The 17,742-nt window shown below is 42.2% G+C and overlaps 1 protein-coding gene across 2 annotated transcripts in view; it reads left to right on the forward strand.

The window, feature by feature from the left end:
* The first annotated feature begins 3,988 nt into the window (after positions 1-3,988).
* Positions 3,989-17,742, forward strand: part of IRAK3 (interleukin 1 receptor associated kinase 3) — a 48,753-nt gene continuing 34,999 nt past the window's right edge. For both annotated transcript variants that reach the window (XM_029205608.1, XM_029205609.1), the window contains exon 1: positions 3,989-4,283. In XM_029205608.1, the coding sequence (XP_029061441.1) occupies positions 4,124-4,283 (160 nt within the window). In that variant the 5' untranslated portion in view covers positions 3,989-4,123. The remainder of the gene's footprint in view (positions 4,284-17,742) is intronic.

Genomic DNA, 17,742 nt, shown 5'->3' on the forward strand with positions numbered 1-17,742 from the left:
ATGGACCATAGCAATTTTAAATATGGAGGTCAAGGTAGACCTTAGCCACATGGAAGAGCATACCAGGCAAGGGAATAGCAAGTACAAAGGCTCTAATGAGGGATTCTGCCTGCTGTGTTCAAGGACCAGCAAGGAGTCAGTGTGGCTATGCAGAATGAACCAGGAATCATGATCAGAGGGTAACAGAGTGGAGGGGGAGTGGGAGAGAGAATGCAGCATGTATGAAGAATCGGATTTTTCTTCTGACTGAAATTAGAAGCCATTCTTGGTTTCTGAACAGAGGAGAGGCCTAATCAGATTTGATTTAAAAACATCAATCTGGCTGCAGTGTTGAGAAAAGCCTGTAGGAAGCAATAGTGAAAGCTACTTTTAGTTAAGAGACAAACTACAGTGATCTGGACAAGACATAGTGATGACTCAAACCAGGATGGCGGCTGTGGAGGTGGAGAAAAGTGTCAGGTTCTAAATATATTCTGAATAGAGTCAGCGGGATTTGCTGGTGGATTGAACATGGGCTGTGAAGAAAAGGAGGAGCCAAGGATGACTCTATAGTTTTGGGTTCAAGCTACTGGAAGGATTCAGTAACCTAGATAAGGAAGAATGTTGAAGGGCAGGTTCAGGAGGCATGATCAAGCGTTCAGTTTTGGACATGAGTCTGAAGTTCAAGAGAGAGGTCTGGGCTAAACATGTACACTTGGCAGTGCTGGGTAGATAGCTGGTATTTAAAGCCTCGAAACCACCTGAGATCACCAAGGGAGTAGGTGTCAATGGAGAGGACTATGGACTGAGCCCTGTGGCACTCTGACATTGAGTTAAGGGAGAAGTGGAGGAACAGCAAGGGAAGCTGAAGGGTGACCGATGAAGTCAGGGAAAATGTAAGAGAATGTGGAAGATAAATGAAGAAAGTGTACAAGGAGGGGGTGATCAACCGTGTCAAAAACTACTGGTCAGTCAAGTAAGATGGGGACTGAAAGATGGGGACTGTCTATTATCTTCAGCAGTGATATGGACATAGGTGACCCTGAAGAGAGCAGTTTTAATGGAGTAAGGTGGGACAGATGGCCCTAGTTACAGTGGATTTAACAGAAAATAAAAGGAGAAAAATTAGAGATGAAATAGTCAACTCTTTACTACAAAAAGGAGCAAGGTAATGGGATGATTGTGGCATCAAAGGGGACAATGGGGGCTTCCCTGGTGGCGCAGTGGTTGAGAGTCTGCCTGCTGATGCAGGGAACATGGGTTCGTGCCCCGATCCGGGAAGATCCCACATGCTGCGGAGCGGCTGGGCCCGTGAGCCATGGCCGCTGAGTCTGCGCTCCGCAACGGGAGAGGCCACAACAGTGAGAGGCCCGCGTACCACAAAAAAAAAAAAAAAAAGGGGACAATGGCATCAAAAAAGTTTTTTGGTTTGTTTTAAGATGGAAGAAATAACTTCATATTTGTATGCTGATAGAACCGATCCAGTAAACAGTGAGAAATTGTTGATTTTGCAGAGCGTGCGAACAGCTGCCCTTAATGTCTTTGAGTAGGGGACAGGAGGTGGGATCTAGTGCCCAAGTGAAGAGATTAGATTTAGGAGCCTAGATAATTGATCCATGGAAAAGGTGGTGGGAGGGGGAGTGCATATTAGTACAAATGCAGGTAGGTACCGTCGATATGGTAATGAGATTCTGTGGAAGTTTTCTCCTGGTGCATCAGTACTCTCAAGATCATCAGCTGAGCATGAGGATGGGGGAGAATGTGATGGGATTGAGGAGAAAAGAGATGCCATATACTAGTTGTCAAGGAGATCAGCAGAGTAAATGGACTAAAGGCACAAGTGTGACTGCCTGGCAGCATAAAGGAACCACTTGAGAGCCATGACTTTGATTTTAAACTGAGTCCAATTAACAGGGTTTTTATTCCCCCTCCCCCTTCCAGCTACATTCAGGTGTATGGGTGGAGCTCAGAATTGGAAAACTGGATTTCATCAGTATGGTAGACTTGCCAAGGGAGTTCAACAAAGTGAGAGGGAGCAAGAGAATGGACAGAATGTGCAAGGGAGGGATTATAATAATTGAGTGTGGACTTTATGGATAAAGAGAAAAGTGAGAACGTCAAGAGGTTGGGGCCAGAGAGGAGGTGGCAAGATTTTGGACTTGGTATCCAGACGGGGGTAGAGGTTGTTGGGGTCAGAGTACTTGAGGATAGGGGATGTACTATTAATGAATCTCGAGCAGATTAATGAAATAGAATTTACAGACGGGGGTGCAGTTATTGATAATGAGAAGTTCTAGGGGATCAGTAAGTGGCTGAAATGGGAGGAGAAAATCACTGGAGAAGACATATCGAGGAACTGAGAGTCCAGGGTATGAGAAAGATCATCATCTATTCTACGTATATTCTAAATCACCAAGGATTAAGAAGAAATTAGCACTGGAAAGAATTACAGTAAGCAGGAGCTACATAGTCTAAAAATGAGGAGGAGAAATTGAGGTGGGGGAGAGCAGTGGATGATGGCAACAGTGAAGAGTAGTGAGTGATACAACCTGATGATATAAAGTTCAAAGGTCAAAGACAGTTTTAGGGAACAGGGAAGAAGCATGGTCTGATACTGCCAACATTGAAAATGCAAGAAATTTCACATAATCTATACATAGATTTCGCATAGTCTGGCGTTCACATAAAATTCTTCCTTCTCTGTAAATCAGAAGATCTGGCAAAGCAATCCGTGCTGACTGCTTCACTCAGCAACAGTGATTTCCTGGCTCCCTGGCATATTTGAGTTTGGCTCCCCTGTTCCAGCAATTCAAGAGCTACTAGATTAGCCTCCGTTACTCAGCTTATTCAGGTAGTCCCTTTGAGGGGTATAGGGCTTCTAAAGCGTGTACAGATTGGCTGTAAAATTTTACCCATTTGAACAAAGCCATGTGAACATTGAAAACAGGGATACAGAAACTCTTGCCCAAACGATGTTGGTTTTACCAATTTTCAAGTACATTTTGTGGAATATTTTACCTGGAAATTCAGGTAGCTACGAAATGATGGCGCATCATCACTGCTGATCTCTAGAGGGCGTCATTCCCCAAAAGTACAAATCTGAAAGGTTGCAAACAGGTGTTGATATTTTTCAGCGGAGAGCCATCGTCCACTCTTCAGTCCTTCAGGCTGGGATTTTTCTCACCACTTTCGAAGCATCCCCTCTTTTTTGGCAGTGGCATTCGTATCATGCCTGCGGTGGGATATTACAGCATAAACGGTAGAAGATTTCAAAACAATAGCCAATTTTACTTAAACTCCCTGTTGAAAGCAAGAGGAAGATTCTGTGAAGCACTTTGAGGAAGGAAAAAGTGGTTGAAAAATGCTTCATCAGGAAAGCCCATGGACAAGAGAAGGTAGTAAAACCAAACAGCAGTTTGGACAAAGGACAGCCTCGAGAAGAAAACGACCACACTCTTATTTCACTTCATTCTCTCTTATGTTCTTCTGTTCTTGGTATCTAGGTTCATCTTTTTCCAATTATTATTTCAGACATACACATTTACCTGTTTAACTTCGGTAAAAGTTGGGAGGAAAATGTGCCAAACGTTTAGAGTGGCTGTCTTCAGCTGGGGAGGGGGGGCTATGAGTGATTATTTTCTTCTTTCAGTTTTTCTGGGTTTTCCAAGTGCTCCTCAAGAAACAGGACAAAACGAAATAACTTTGTAAAAAGAAGTCATGACAGGTCATCTCATATCCATCCAGGCCAGGTCGAGGGGGTGGCGGACTCTCCATCCGTTCTGAGCTTCTGGTCTTTCTCCACCTCTCACTCTTTGCTTGGTCTCATCACTCACGTCCCAAAGCCGGAGGAGCGAAAGGACTGTTTAAAACTGAAAGCCAACCTGCAGGGGGAAGCCAGGGCCGGGCGAGCCAGCGCCGGGCCGGGCCGGGCCGGGCCGGGCGAGCCCAGGGGCCTCTCCGGGGAGCGGCGCTGTGCGTCACGTGGGGCCCGCCCAGGCGCGGCCCGGACTCCGCGCGTGCGGCCGTCTTAGCAACCGTCGTGGAAGCAGGATTTCCGCGGTTGTGCAACGGCATCGCGCTTCTGCGGAGAGCCTGGGCTCCGCGTTCCTCCCTGGCCCGGCCCCTTCTCTCCGGCAGCCCAGCCATGGCCTGGACCGTGGCGGCGGCGGCGGCGGCGGGGAGCCGCGGGGCCCGCGGCGCGCTCTCGGCGCACACGCTCCTGTTCGACATGCCGCCCGCGCTGCTGGGCGAGTTCTGCGCTGTGCTGGACAGCTGCGACGGCGCGCTCGGCTGGCGCGGCCTCGGTGAGTGTGGCCCGGCGGCGGGGGCCGTGAGGGCGGCGGGGTAGCGGCGCCCACGCTCCGTCCGACGTGCGGCCCGCAAGGTCCAGGACTGCGCGGCCTCCGGGGGTCCTTGCTGCGAACCCGCGCTTTCCTCGCTCGCACTGGGAGCGACTCCCCAGGCCCACCCCCGAGCTCCCCCTTCGTCACTGAAACTTCGGGTAAGATTTAAGTGACCGGAGCCTTGGGGAAACCAGCTCCACCCGTGAAACCATCTAATGTTTCTCCACGATTCCTGCCTTGCTTGATTCGGAATATTTTCAATAAGAAACGCCTGTGGGATGTCTTCCTGTCCTTTCAAAATGACCCCCAGAATATAATTTTCGTATGAAGACATGTTTATACCTTTAAAATATTTATCCTGTGGTGTTTTCAATGCACTCCCCTTAATTACACTTCAGGTGAAATGCTAAAGTAAAACATTATTTGTAATTAACGTGGCTCCCAGTTTGCTTAATTAAATATACCTTATTTACCCAATCTGGTGGAATGAAGTTTTAGGCTAGAGAGTGGCTTTTTAATTTAGTCTAGCAAGTTGGCTCCAAGACTTCATTTTCTGCAGACTTTGGAAAGTTGAGCAACGGCCTGTTGGAAGTGTTGAGTGTGATCAGAAGTAATTCAGGCAAAAATCTGTAAGTACGTGCGTTCATGGTTAGATTTGATACCCCATGATGTCACAATTAGTGTTAGTTGAAAATAAACACAAATATGTCAAAGCAGCTTAGCCTTAATTCTCTGAAATAGCTATTATTCTTACCCAAAATAGCAGAAGACCAAGGAGGAAGAAAGTTTAATTTGTTGTTGATGAACAGTATGGTCACACTTTATGGAATGTGGCATTGGGTTTCTAGTTGTATAAAGATTGTTCATTATAGGCTCTGTAATTTTATATTGTAGCCCTTCAGTAAAAATCAGGAAACTCTGATTTCTGGAAAGCATGGACATTTCTAGTATGCATTTGAGACATATCCCTCCCACACTAGATCTTTTTGAAATGGTTGATGGCATGGCAGTTTTTGCACCCATTGGTTTCCTAGAGGTACTGAATTTGTAAGTGAAAAATGTTTTTAGTCCAGTCCATGGTTAGTGAATGGACTGAGTAGATATCATAAATGTGTGAAGTAGGTTGGTGTAGACTGTGAAAATATAAGAACATATGTCTCATCTGAAACAGTGAGTACTCAGCCCCAGGTCACTGCTCCTTTTCAGGAAGCTCAGCTCAGTGTTTCTGAATCTTTTCTCTCCGACCCCCCTCTCTCCCTCCCTCCCTCCCCCCCTCTTACTCAGCATTGAAATTCAGGTATTCATTCATTACCTGCATTGTTTCATAAACCCTTCCAATGCCCCTGTCAGGCAGGCGCTATTATCATCATCAGTGTTTGAACAGGTGAGAAAACTGTGGTGCACATTGGTTTAGTAACTGGCCCAGGTCAACAGCTGGGAAGTGCAAAGGGAGGACTTGAAGCACATTATACAGGAAGGATGAAGCATATGAGGACTCTTTGGACTATATTCTAAATTTTTCTGTATATTTAAATCTGTTCTGGGACTTCCCTGGTGGTGCAGTGGATAAGAATCTGCCTGCCAATGCAGGGAACACGGGTTCAAGCCCTGGTCCGGGAAGATCCCACACGCCACAGAGCAACTAAGCCCGTGTGCCACAACTACTGAGCCTGCGCTCTAGAGCCCGAGAGCCACAACTACTGAGCCCACGGGCCACAACTACTGAAGCCCACGCACCTAGAGCCCGTGCTCTGCAACAAGAGAAGCCACCGAAATGAGAAGCCCGTGTACCACAACAAAGAGTAGCCCCCTCTTGCCGCAACTAGAGAAAGCCTGCATGCAGCAATGAAGACCCAATGCAGCCAAAAAAATTAAAAATTAAATCTTAAAAAAAAACCTGTTCTAAACAATAAAGTCTATTTAAAATTAAAACAAAAAACACATAGACTCTGGAGTCTGTCTACATTTCCCTCTATGACTTCCTCAGGGTCACAAGTACTGCTGTGTTCTTTCAGCTGCATCTCACAGACTCCCTAAAGTACAGCCACTTCTGCCATGAAAGAACCATTCAGTGAACCATTTCAAACATGCAGCCCCATTTTCCTAGTAGTGGAAATAACTGAAGATCACCAAAATGAGAACAAGCAAAGGCTTGTCAGGAGTCAGCTCCCATGGCTTGCATTTGACTGAGATGCAAAGGCAAGCAGAGGATTGGAAAAGCTTTATAGCTGAAAAAGAAGCTTCAGGTATGCCCTGATTGGAGGCTGTTGGCATGGGGAAGATGTATGCAGGCCAACTAGGAGTGGGGAATTCTATTTAATTGAGAGTACATATTTGGCTTTCTCCAGTTGGCCCTAAATTGGAATTGGGGGAAAAATTAGGAAAGCTATCAGCTATTAATGAAGCCTTGGTTATTTTGGGCCAATTGCTATAAGGGTTATTGTTTGGCTTTCTGGACTAGTTGCTACAGATAGTAGTTTGACTTCCCAGACTGGTTACTCTAGATAGAACATTGGCTTCCTGGGCTGGTTGATGCATGTTGTGGGTGAGAGTTCTGTTTGTATATCTATCTGGCCATTGTTCCTTTGTATATTTGTTCTCTTATAGGGGAAGAATCTAAACTGTTTACTCCTTCATACTCCAGCTATAATTCGTTGTGTAGGGGGTTGTGCCCCTGCTGTCTGGACCAGAGCTCTAGAAGGAGACCTGGAACGGACCAGCTGCTTCATGAATTGTTGGCTCAGCAGAAAGGGAAGGCTGGCTCCGTTCCAGGTGGTTGAGGGCAACTGCCCGTGGTTAAATAGGCTGAGTTTCTCCTTTGGCACAGTGAAAGGAAAAAGGGGGGAATGAGGTGCTGGGAGGGAAAACTTGACCTTAGAGGGCGGAAGGGGGAATATTGGAGGACTGAATCAAGAAGAGAGTTTCTTTTATGCTCAGGACAGCTGAAAGCCTGAGGGTACAGAGGGTCCAAAATTCGATATAGAAAGCAACTGTCATAGTAATGGGCAAGAGAAGAGAAAAGCAGTGGAAGAGATTAACCAAACTAAGTGTTGGTTCTCGAGCTTATCATGATTCTTGATGATGGTGAATAACAAGCTATGTTTACAAAGGCAGTTCAGACAAAGGCAGATCATATGGTGGCCTATATGGTATAATCAGTGTATACAGGATAAGGTAGACAGGATGTTAACACACAGGAGTCACCTGTGCAGTCTTTAAAAGCTACAAATGCCCAGGCCCCACCCCTGGAGCTGTTGATTCAGTAGGTCTGGGTCAAGGGTCCAGCATCTTTCTGTTTTTTGCCGAGCCCCACGGTTGAATCTGATGCACAGCCTGGTTTGGGAGCCATTTGCTTAGGCCAAATCCTCTTCTTTAATAACATCTTATTGTAACAGTTACTTAACTGTAGTGACTGTACTTAATTCTATCTTTAAACACATTCTACATATTAATCATTAAATCACTTATATTTTATTGTTATTCAAAATGGTGTAATCACAAGGTACTATATTCTCTGGTTGATGTTGATGATTTTATGGCTTTATAATGAAAGTAGGACCACTGTAGAAAATGCCATTATCTTATACTACCTCAAAGACGTAACGTATATGCAGAGCCTCTGGTGACAACTGATTTCATTACATTACCTTGAACTAGTGTTTAAATTGTTTGGAGCAGCTCACACTGTAAAACCTCTCAACACTTCAATGAGAGAGGAACCCTGCTTACAGATACTATGTAATAGGTTGTATTCAATTTTCTTCCTCTCAAAAAGGGAAAGAAAATTATCATAGAAATTATTATTAATCACTTTAAAACAAATTAAATGTAAAATCACATCAAATATGCATTTGAATATTTAGTAAAGTTTTAAAACAATAATAATTGCCACCATCTTTTGAGTGCATACTATTTGCTAGACACTCTGTGCTAAGCACTTTACATGGATTATCTCATTATTTATCACAAAAACTCTGAGACAGGTACTCTACCTATTTCCATTTTATAGATAGGAAAACTGACTCTCAGAGAATTTAGGTAACCTACCTCAAATCATAGTCTAGTATGTTGCAGACTAGGATTCTAACCAGATTGTCAGACTCCAGAGTCTATGTTGTTGTCTTTCTTTAATTTTAAATAGACTTTATTTCTTAAAACAGTTTTAAAGTGACAGAAAAATTTAGAAGATTGTACAAAGCGTCCTCATATATTCTGTCCTTCCCATATACTCTGTACCCAGTTTCCCATTATTAACATCTTACATTAGTATGGTACATTTGTTACAATATTGATACATTATTATTAAATACAGTTCATACTTTATTCAGATTTCCTTCATTTTTACCTCAAGTCCCTTTTGTCTTCCAGGATCCCATCTAGGATATCACATTTCACACATTTCATTTAGTTATCATGTATCCTTTGGCTGCCTTTGGCTGTGATGATTTCTCAGACTTTTCTAGTTTTTGGTGACCTTTACAGTTTTGAGGGGTACTGGTCACTACTGATCAGTGCTGATCTACTGTTGTGTAGAATGTCCCTCAAATGAGATTGTCTGTTGTTTTTCTCAACCTAGACTGAGGTTGTGGATTTGGGGAAGGCAGACCACAAGAGGTAGAGTGCCATTTTCGTTACATCCTAGAAGGGGAACACACTGTTTACATGACTGATCACTGTTGACGTTAACCATGGCTGGAGTAGTGCCTGTCAGGTTTCCACACTGTAAAAGCGGTCTTCCTCTGCGCCCCCTCCCACCCCTTTCCATATTATGCTCTTTGGAGGGAAGTCACTATGTGTGGCCCACACTTAAGGAATAGAGAGTTATGCCTCCCCTCCCTGAAAGTGGAGTAGAACCCATGTTCTTCTGACCACCATGTCATTTTTCACATCTTACAATGTTCTATCTAGATCAAACTTCTACTCTTCAGTTACCACCCCTTTTTCTGTTCCGCTTTATGGTAAAATTCCTCAAAAGGGCTGTTTACTCTCCATTTTCTCCATTCTCCCTTGAACCTGCTCCAATCAGGCCTTCACCCCCCACTGCACTGCTCCATTGAAATTCCTCTTGTCCAGAGTCACCATGGCTAAATCCGACAGTCAGTTCTCAGTCTTCATCTTATTTGACACAGCTGATCACTCCTTTCTCCTGAAAGCTTTACTTCCCTGCTAGAACATTACACTCTTTATTCTATTCTGTTCTTACAGGTTCCTCGTTCTCTCTCTCATCTCTTAGAATGCCCCTGGGATTAGTCCATGGACCTCTTCTCTTCTGTTTATCTACTGTACCCACTATCTTGTCATTGCCATCTGTGTGCTAATAACTCCCAGATTTCTTGCCAGGGTCTCTCTCTTGAACATCAGCACCATCTACCTAGTCCACCTATTGGCCTACTTGACAGACATCTCCAACTTAACAGTCCAGAAGTACTGCCCTCCCCCAGAGTTTTTCCCCATCTTAGTTAATGGCAACCCCATCCTTCATTTTTTCAGGCCAAAATTGTTAGTCTTCTGCAACTTCTTGCTTTCTCTCACAAACCACATCCTGTGTCTCAGCAAATGCTGTTCACTCTGCCTTCAGGATCTGTCTAACAATCTGACCACTTCTTATCACTGTCACCACAGCCATCCTTGTCCAAACCACCATCAGATTCCACCTGGTTAATTTCAGCAGTGTCCTAACTGGGGTCCTTGCTACTGCATCTGCCCACCTCAAGTTTCTTTTCAACACGGCAGCCAGTGAGCCTGTTTAACATATGAAACATCTTATACCATTATCCTATTCAGAACCATCCAGTAGCTTCCCATCTCACAGTAAACACCAAAGCCCTACATTGCTTTTCTCACTTCTTTCTTCTTCTTTGTTCAACTCCAGATAAATTGGCCTCCGTGGACATTCAAGGAATGTTTTTCCTGTAGGTAACCTTGAGGCTTACTTCTGCACATCCTTCCTGATTTTGATTAGCTATTACACACCCTAACTATGCTTTTAAAATTGACACCTCTGTGCTCCCTTATGCTCTTTCACTGCTTTATTTTTCTCTGTGTCACTTATCATTCCTCATATACTTTATATATATACATACGTCTATATTTCTTTGTTTATTGTCCATCTAGAAATAAGCTTCATGAGGGCAAGGATTTTTGTTTGCTTGTTTTCTGCTTATTCCTCTAGGATCTAATATGGTACCTGGTACAGAGAAGGTATGCGCTAAATATCTGTTGACTGAATGAATTAATGAATGAACAGGTGTCTGTTAAACATTCTTTTTGGACAGAATCTTAGACAAAGTATTATACTAGATACAATGTCATGGCCCCTGCGTGTAAGGATTTTCCAATTTAACATAGGCAACAGAACGATAGAGGTGTTATAAAGTTTAACAAGGGAAGGAAGTATGGGAAAATAGTACTGATGATTCCCTGAGTGTGGAATTGTACAGCTTCTGAGTTCCAGACTGAAACACTGGTGTTGAGGGTGGACTGTTCTTCACTTGTCTCCCAGAAGTCATTAAAGTTTGATCCTTCCCTGGGTCTGGGATTGAGAGAGCAGGACAGATGGAAAGATCCCTGAAAAATCATGCGCAGGCCTTCCTGTTTATCAAATAGGAGTCCTACTCGTGTAGGGGGTAAAAAGTACACATAAGCTTAAGTATGGACAAGTATTATTTCTTGTAAAATGTATGACCTAGTGGGTGTTAATGCTATGGTCTGTAAGAGGAGTTGAGCTAAATTATGCTTTTGAGTTTTGTTTTACTTTTTTAGGAATTAAAAATATCTTTTAAATCCTCAAGTTTTTTTTTTTGTTTTTTTTTTAATTGCCTAATTTGTTTGTGTGCTTTGTGGGGGGAAAAAAAAGCCATCTTTTCCTCTTCCCATTTTGTTATCTCAAAACAAACTTTGCAAGAGCGCAGACAGTTTCCTAGGGGTTTTGGCATGTGGTTATATGCAAATACAAAGATTCCAAATAGGGTATGTTGCGTTATTCTAAAAAACCCCTTCAGAGACATATTTGCATGTGGAGAGTGATTTCTACAGCTGAATTCCCCAGCGTTAGCACTCCTAGATAGTCCTGCCCTCTCAAAACAGAGCCCTGAGAACCTTTGAGCATTGAATGATTATTGAGCTGTCACTATTTTCAGATCAATTTATTTCTGGACTTCTCAGGTCAACTTTTTTGGCTTATATTATGCCAAGATGTCTTTCACACAAAAAATTTGCCTTCCAAAAACTGATTTTAAACTGTGTTTAAGTACAGCGTATTTTTCCTGATTTATCTTTTCATGTAGAAGGCTCTTCACTTTTACAACACAACAGTCATTGGGAAGTTCACTCTTTGTTTAGGACTATTAATAAATAAAGATCTACATTCCAGAAGGAACAAGTAAGGAAGGACTAGAGAAAACTTTGCATGTTGAAGAATATAACAGGAATTAAGAGTTTGCATTCCTGTCGCATCATATTGAAGCTATTGTTTTACATAATTTGATCTAAATGAATTATATATTTTATGGATGCTAAGAATACTCTTTTAGTGGTGTTTCTATTCCCAATGCATCATCATTGGAGAAAAGCTATTAAGATTATACGGTGAATCACCAGTTAGGGAAAGAGAAAACATTTCATTTCCAGTCCTGGAAGCAACCCATGCTTTCAGGATCCATTTTCACTGAGCTGGGTCAGTTTCAGCACTGTCAACTATGTACTCTTGGAAAACGCCTTTGTCTAATCTAGCTTTCCTTAGACTTAGTGCAAACTCAGAAACCTTTGCCGCCGGGGTCAGTGTTAGAGAACTGTAAAAACCTCAGCTCATTTGGCATCTGTTCATTCACCCTCCAGCTAAATCTTAGAGATGTGCTCAAGGGAATCATGGCCTGTTGCACTTTTTTTTTTTTTTAAACATACGTAGTGGATTTATTTTTAGTTTTTTTATTTTTTACATCTTTATTGGAGTATAATTGCTTTACAATGGTGTGTTAGTTTCTGCTTTATAACAAAGTGAATCAGTTATACATATGTTCCCATATCTCTTCCCTCTTGCGTCTCCCTCCCTCCCACCCTCCCTATCCCGCCCCTCCAGGTGGTCACAAACCACTGAGCTGATCTCCCTGTGCTATGCGGCTGCTTCCCACTAGCTATCTACCTTACGTTTGGTAGTGTAAATATGTCCATGCCTCTCTCTCGCCTTGTCACAGCTTACCCTTCCCCCTCCCCATATCCTCAAGTCCATTCTCTAGTAGGTCTGTGTCTTTATTCCTGTCTTACCTCTAGGTTCTTCATGACATTTTTTTTTCTTAAATTCCATATATATGTGTTAGCATACGGTATTTGTCTTTCTCTTTCTGACTTACTTCACTCTGTATGATGGACTCTAGGTCTATCCACCCCATTACAAATAGCTCAATTTCATTTCTTTTTATGGCTGAAAAATATTCCATTGTATATATGTGCCGTATCTTCTTTATCCATTCATCCGATGATGGACACTTAGGTTGTTTCCATCTCCGGGCTATTGTAAATAGAGCTGCAATGAACATTTTGGTACATGACTCTTTTTGAATGATGGTTTTCTCAGGGTATATGCCCAGTAGTGGGATTGCTGGGTCATATGGTAGTTCTATTTGTAGTTTCTTAAGGAACCTCCATACTGTTCTCCATAGTGGCTGTATCAATTTACATTTCCACCAACAGTGCAAGAGGGTTCCCTTTTCTCCACACCCTCTCCAGCATTTATTGTTTCTAGATTTTTTTGATGATGGCCATTTTGACTGGTGTGAGATGATATCTCATTGTAGTTTTGATTTGCATTTCTCTAATGATTAATGATGTTGAGCATTCTTTCATGTGTTTGTTGGCAGTCTGCATATCTTCTTTGGAGAAATGTCTATTTAGGTCTTCTGCCCATTTTTGGATTGGGTTGTTTGTTTTTTTGTTATTGAGCTGCATGAGCTGCTTGTAAATTTTGGAAATTAATCCTTTGTCAGTTGCTTCCTTTGCAAATACTTTCTCCCATTCTGAGGCTTGTCTTTTGGTCTTGTTTATGGTTTCCTTCGCTGTGCAAAATCTTTGAAGTTTCATTAGGTTCCATTTGTTTATTTTTGTTTTTATTTCCATTTCTCTAGGAGGTGGGTCAAAAAGGATCTTGCTGTGATTTATGTCATAGAGTGTTCTGCCTATGTTTTCCTCTAAGAGTTTGATAGTTTCTGGCCTTACATTTAGGTCTTTAATCCATTTTGAGCTTATTTTTGTGTATGGTGTTAGGGAGTGATCTAATCTCATACTTTTACATGTACCTGTCCAGTTTTCCCAGCACCACTTATTGAAGAGGCTGTCCTTTCTCCACTGTACATTCCTTCCTCCTTTATCAAAGATAAGGTGACCATATGTGCGTGGGTTTATCTCTGGGCTTTCTTTCCTATTCCGTTGATCTGTCTTTCTGTTTTTGTGCCAATACCATATTATCTTGATTACTGTAGCTTTGTAGTATAGTCTGAAGTCAGGGAGCCTGATTCCTCCAGCTCTGTTTTTCGTTCTCAAGATTGCTTTGGCTGTTCGGGGTCTTTTATGTTTCCATACCAATTGTGAAATTTTTTGTTCTAGTTCTGTGAAAAATGCCACTGGTAGTTTGCTAGGGATTGCATTGAATCTGTAGATTGCTTTGGGTAGTAGAGTCATTTTCACAATGTTGATTCTTCCATTCCAAGAACATGGTATATCTCTCCATCTATTTGTATCATCTTTAATTTCTTTCATCAGTGTCTTATAATTTTCTGCATACAGGTCTTTTGTCTCCTTAGGTAGGTTTATTCCTAGATATTTTATTATTTTTGTTGCAATGGTAAATGGGAGTGTTTTCTTGATTTCATTTTCAGATTTTTCATCATTAGTGTATAGGAATGCCAGAGATTTCTGTGCATTAATTTTGTATCCTGCTACTTTACCAAATTCATTGATTAGCTCTAGTAGTTTTCTGGTAGCATCTTTAGGATTCTCTATGTATAGTATCATGTCATCTGCAAACAGTGACAGCTTTACTTCTTCTTTTCCTATTTGGATTCCTTTTATTTCCTTTTCTTCTCTGATTGCTGTGGCTAAAACTTCCAAAACTGTGTTGAATAAGAGTGGTGAGAGTGGGCAACCTTGTCTTGTTCCTGATCTTAGTGGAAATACTTTCAGTTTTTCACCATTGAAGATGATGTTGGCTGTGGCTTTGTCATATATGGCCTTTATTATGTTGAGGAAATTTCCCTCTATGCTTACTTTCTGCAGGGTTTTTATCATAAATGGTGTTGGATTTTGTCAAAAGCTTTCTCTGCATCTATTGAGATGATCATATGGTTTTTCTCCTTCAATTTGTTAATATGGTATATCACGTTGATTGATTTGCGTATATTGAAGAATCCTTGCATTTCTGGAATAAACCCCACTTGGTCATGGTGTATGATCCGTTTAATGTGCTGTTGGATTCTGTTTGCTAGTATTTTGTTGAGGCTGTTGCACTTTTAAAAAGGAAATTCAGAAATTAATAAAAAGAAAAATGGGGAATAGAATTATGTGGGAAAGCTGACATCCCCTGGAACTTGAAAGGTTAACTCCACATTTCCTTAATAGTTATAAACTGTTCCTTTCCTACTATGAGAATTGTGAGCCATGAAATGTTTATATCTTTTTATGTGCAAATACTATATATGAGACTCCTGCTGCTATTGCTGCCAGATGGATCTTCGAAAAACTAAAGCTTCCATCTTTGCATCACCTCCTCAGAAATCTTAGATTGGCCCCATTTACTTTCAGGGAAAAATTTTAAGTTACACTGACACTCAGGGCCTCTGTCTGTCATTCAGCAGATACGTATGGAACATCTGCTATGTGCTAAGCACATTCGTATGCAGGTAACACGGAGACTTCATGGAGCTTGTTCACTTTTTCTTTAAGTTGAACCCTCTGCTCTAAGCATAGTGGTCTCCTCTTTGCCCCCTCATGCCCTTTTCTTCATTTCTGGAACAACTCTCCATCTGACAGGCTCTTCCCTCTTCCTTCATCTGACTGATACCTTGCCCCAGGCCCCTGCTGTTGCAGTCAGCTGATGTCCCACCACCTCATGCTCCTTCCCGGGCTGTGGTAGCCCACACGGACATCTTCTTTCTTCACCCCTGTTAAATGATGTGCATGTCTTATCTCACAGAGTCAAAGTGGAAAGGGAACTGTTTTAATAAGGAAAAAAAAAAAAGTCCTGCTGTGTGTTACATAAATTGTTAATTTATATGGTACATTATGCCTCTATAAATGTTCGCCAGTTGATTTACTAACAAAGTAGAAATCCACATTTTCTCTCTGCTGAAATTTGATATTTAGCATCCCCTTATTGGAACGTTCGTTTGGAGACTGGAGGTGTTTCAGCAGGCCAGCGAAGGGCAACTAAATTTAGTGTCTGTTTTAGGAGGGACTGTTTGTCAAAGGACATTCACTGATGAGAAGTTTGAGATTGCTCAGTGAGGCTGTGACTTGTCTGGAGTTGTACTATAGGTTGGTGACAGATCCACCACTAAACCCACGTGTTCCTGCCTATATCCAGGGGGCCACGGTGATGTCTGGACTGGTGACTTTTCTCATTAGAAGTCAGCATAGTCTATGGGGCTCAGAGTTCATTCTTTTGTCTTGTTTTCTAATCATAACTCGAGCGATTTTTTTTCTCCCCAGGGTAGTATACCCTATCCAGTTATTCCTTAAGAATTGGCCTCTCTTTAGAAATACTCATAGCTTTAAACTTGGCTCAGGCTCCAGAAACCACCCCTCTAGGAAGCCTTCCATGATGCCCCATCTTTAGTTAGGAACCCTTCTTCGTGCTCCACTCACACATGCTGTGTGCAGTTACTGCACTGTTGCACACAGTAGATGCTCAACAAACGTTTGAATTACACTGATATACAGTATTTCCTCCAAGAGCTTTTAGAAAGAGTTAAAGTGTTCATAAAAATGTGCCTCAACCAAATAGGCAGATGACATCATCCAAAAATACTTTAAAATAGAGTTAGCGTGTCTTGCCAACTATTTTTGCTTTGAAGGTTCCCTTCTGGTTTTTTTTTAGTGCTACTCTGTCTAAAACATATTGGCCTTTGGACAGTCCTTGCCTCTTCATGAGACATCATCTCTACAAAGAGATGTAAAAGGAAGATATTCTTGCCAGAACTTAAAATATGGAAGAAGGGCAAAAACATTCCAACTTAATGAATGATATCATATATTTTGTAGTAACTGTTTTCCCCCTACAGCCTAAGCAGGCATTCCGATTGAATGTTTCAACTTTATCTTCCGTTGTTTGACATGTACTTACCAGAGCAGTCACTTCCTTTTGCTCTTTTCGGGTATAAGATGTGACTGAAATAACAAAACACTCTGACTTCGCTGGTGACGCAGTGGTTAAGAATCCACCTGCCAATGCAGGGGACACGGGTTCAAGCCCTGGTCCAGGAAGATCCCACATGCCACGGAGCAACTAAGCCTGTGCGCCACGACTACTGAGCCTGCACTCTAGAGCCCGCGAGCCACAACTACTGAGCCCGCGTGTCACAAGCGCTGAAGCCTGTGCTCTAGAGCCTGTGCTCCCTAACAAGAGAAGCTACCGCAATAAGAATACCGCGCACCGCAACGAAGAGTAGCCCCCCCGCTCGCTGCAGCTAGAGAAAGCCCACGCGCAGCAATGAAGACCCAACATAGCCAAAAATAAATTAATTAATTAATTAAAAAAAATAAAACATTCAAGATAAAAAACTTTGTATGTATTAGGTTAGACTAAGTTATACTGCAGTAAAAAACAAAACGAAAAAAAAAAACACCACCTAAATCTCAGTGGTTAGCATAACAGAAGCTTACTTTTGGCTCATGGGAAGAGCACTGAGGCTCCAGGGCAGCTGATCTCCATGTGATGGTCCAGCATCTTGTGGCACCCCCATCTTGACATGTGCTTCTACCATTGCTGTGACAGGGATGGGAGCCTGGTGAATTGCACCCTGGCTCTTCAGCGTTTCTGGCTGGAAGAGACACATAGGCGTAACCAACCTAGAGCAAGAAAATATCATCCTCTCTGATGGGGTAGAGGACTAGAAATATTGGTGGGCGCTAACAATGTCTACCAAGTCCATTTTTTTGCTCCGAAATAGGGGCAATAATGGTATCATATTGTGATCTCTTTCAGCTTTTAGGATTTACTTACAGTCTCAGCAGGAACATAAAACTGAAGGAAATTGAATAGTCCAGCAAACCCTTGTAGGACTGAAACTATGGGGGCAAGGGCTGCCATATTAAACAGAAGACATTTGCCTTTCTGATGTCTTTGTTCAAAGACTGTAACTTGTTCAAAGACTGTAACCTTAAGAAATTTTTAAAACCTGTGGAGTCTGAAACAGACTGAACAAAAGATAGT

The sequence above is a fragment of the Monodon monoceros genome, unplaced genomic scaffold, assembly GCF_005190385.1.
Source record: "Monodon monoceros isolate NGI ecotype Baffin Bay Population unplaced genomic scaffold, NGI_Narwhal_1 Super_Scaffold_6, whole genome shotgun sequence".
Taxonomy (NCBI): Eukaryota; Metazoa; Chordata; class Mammalia; order Artiodactyla; family Monodontidae; genus Monodon; species Monodon monoceros.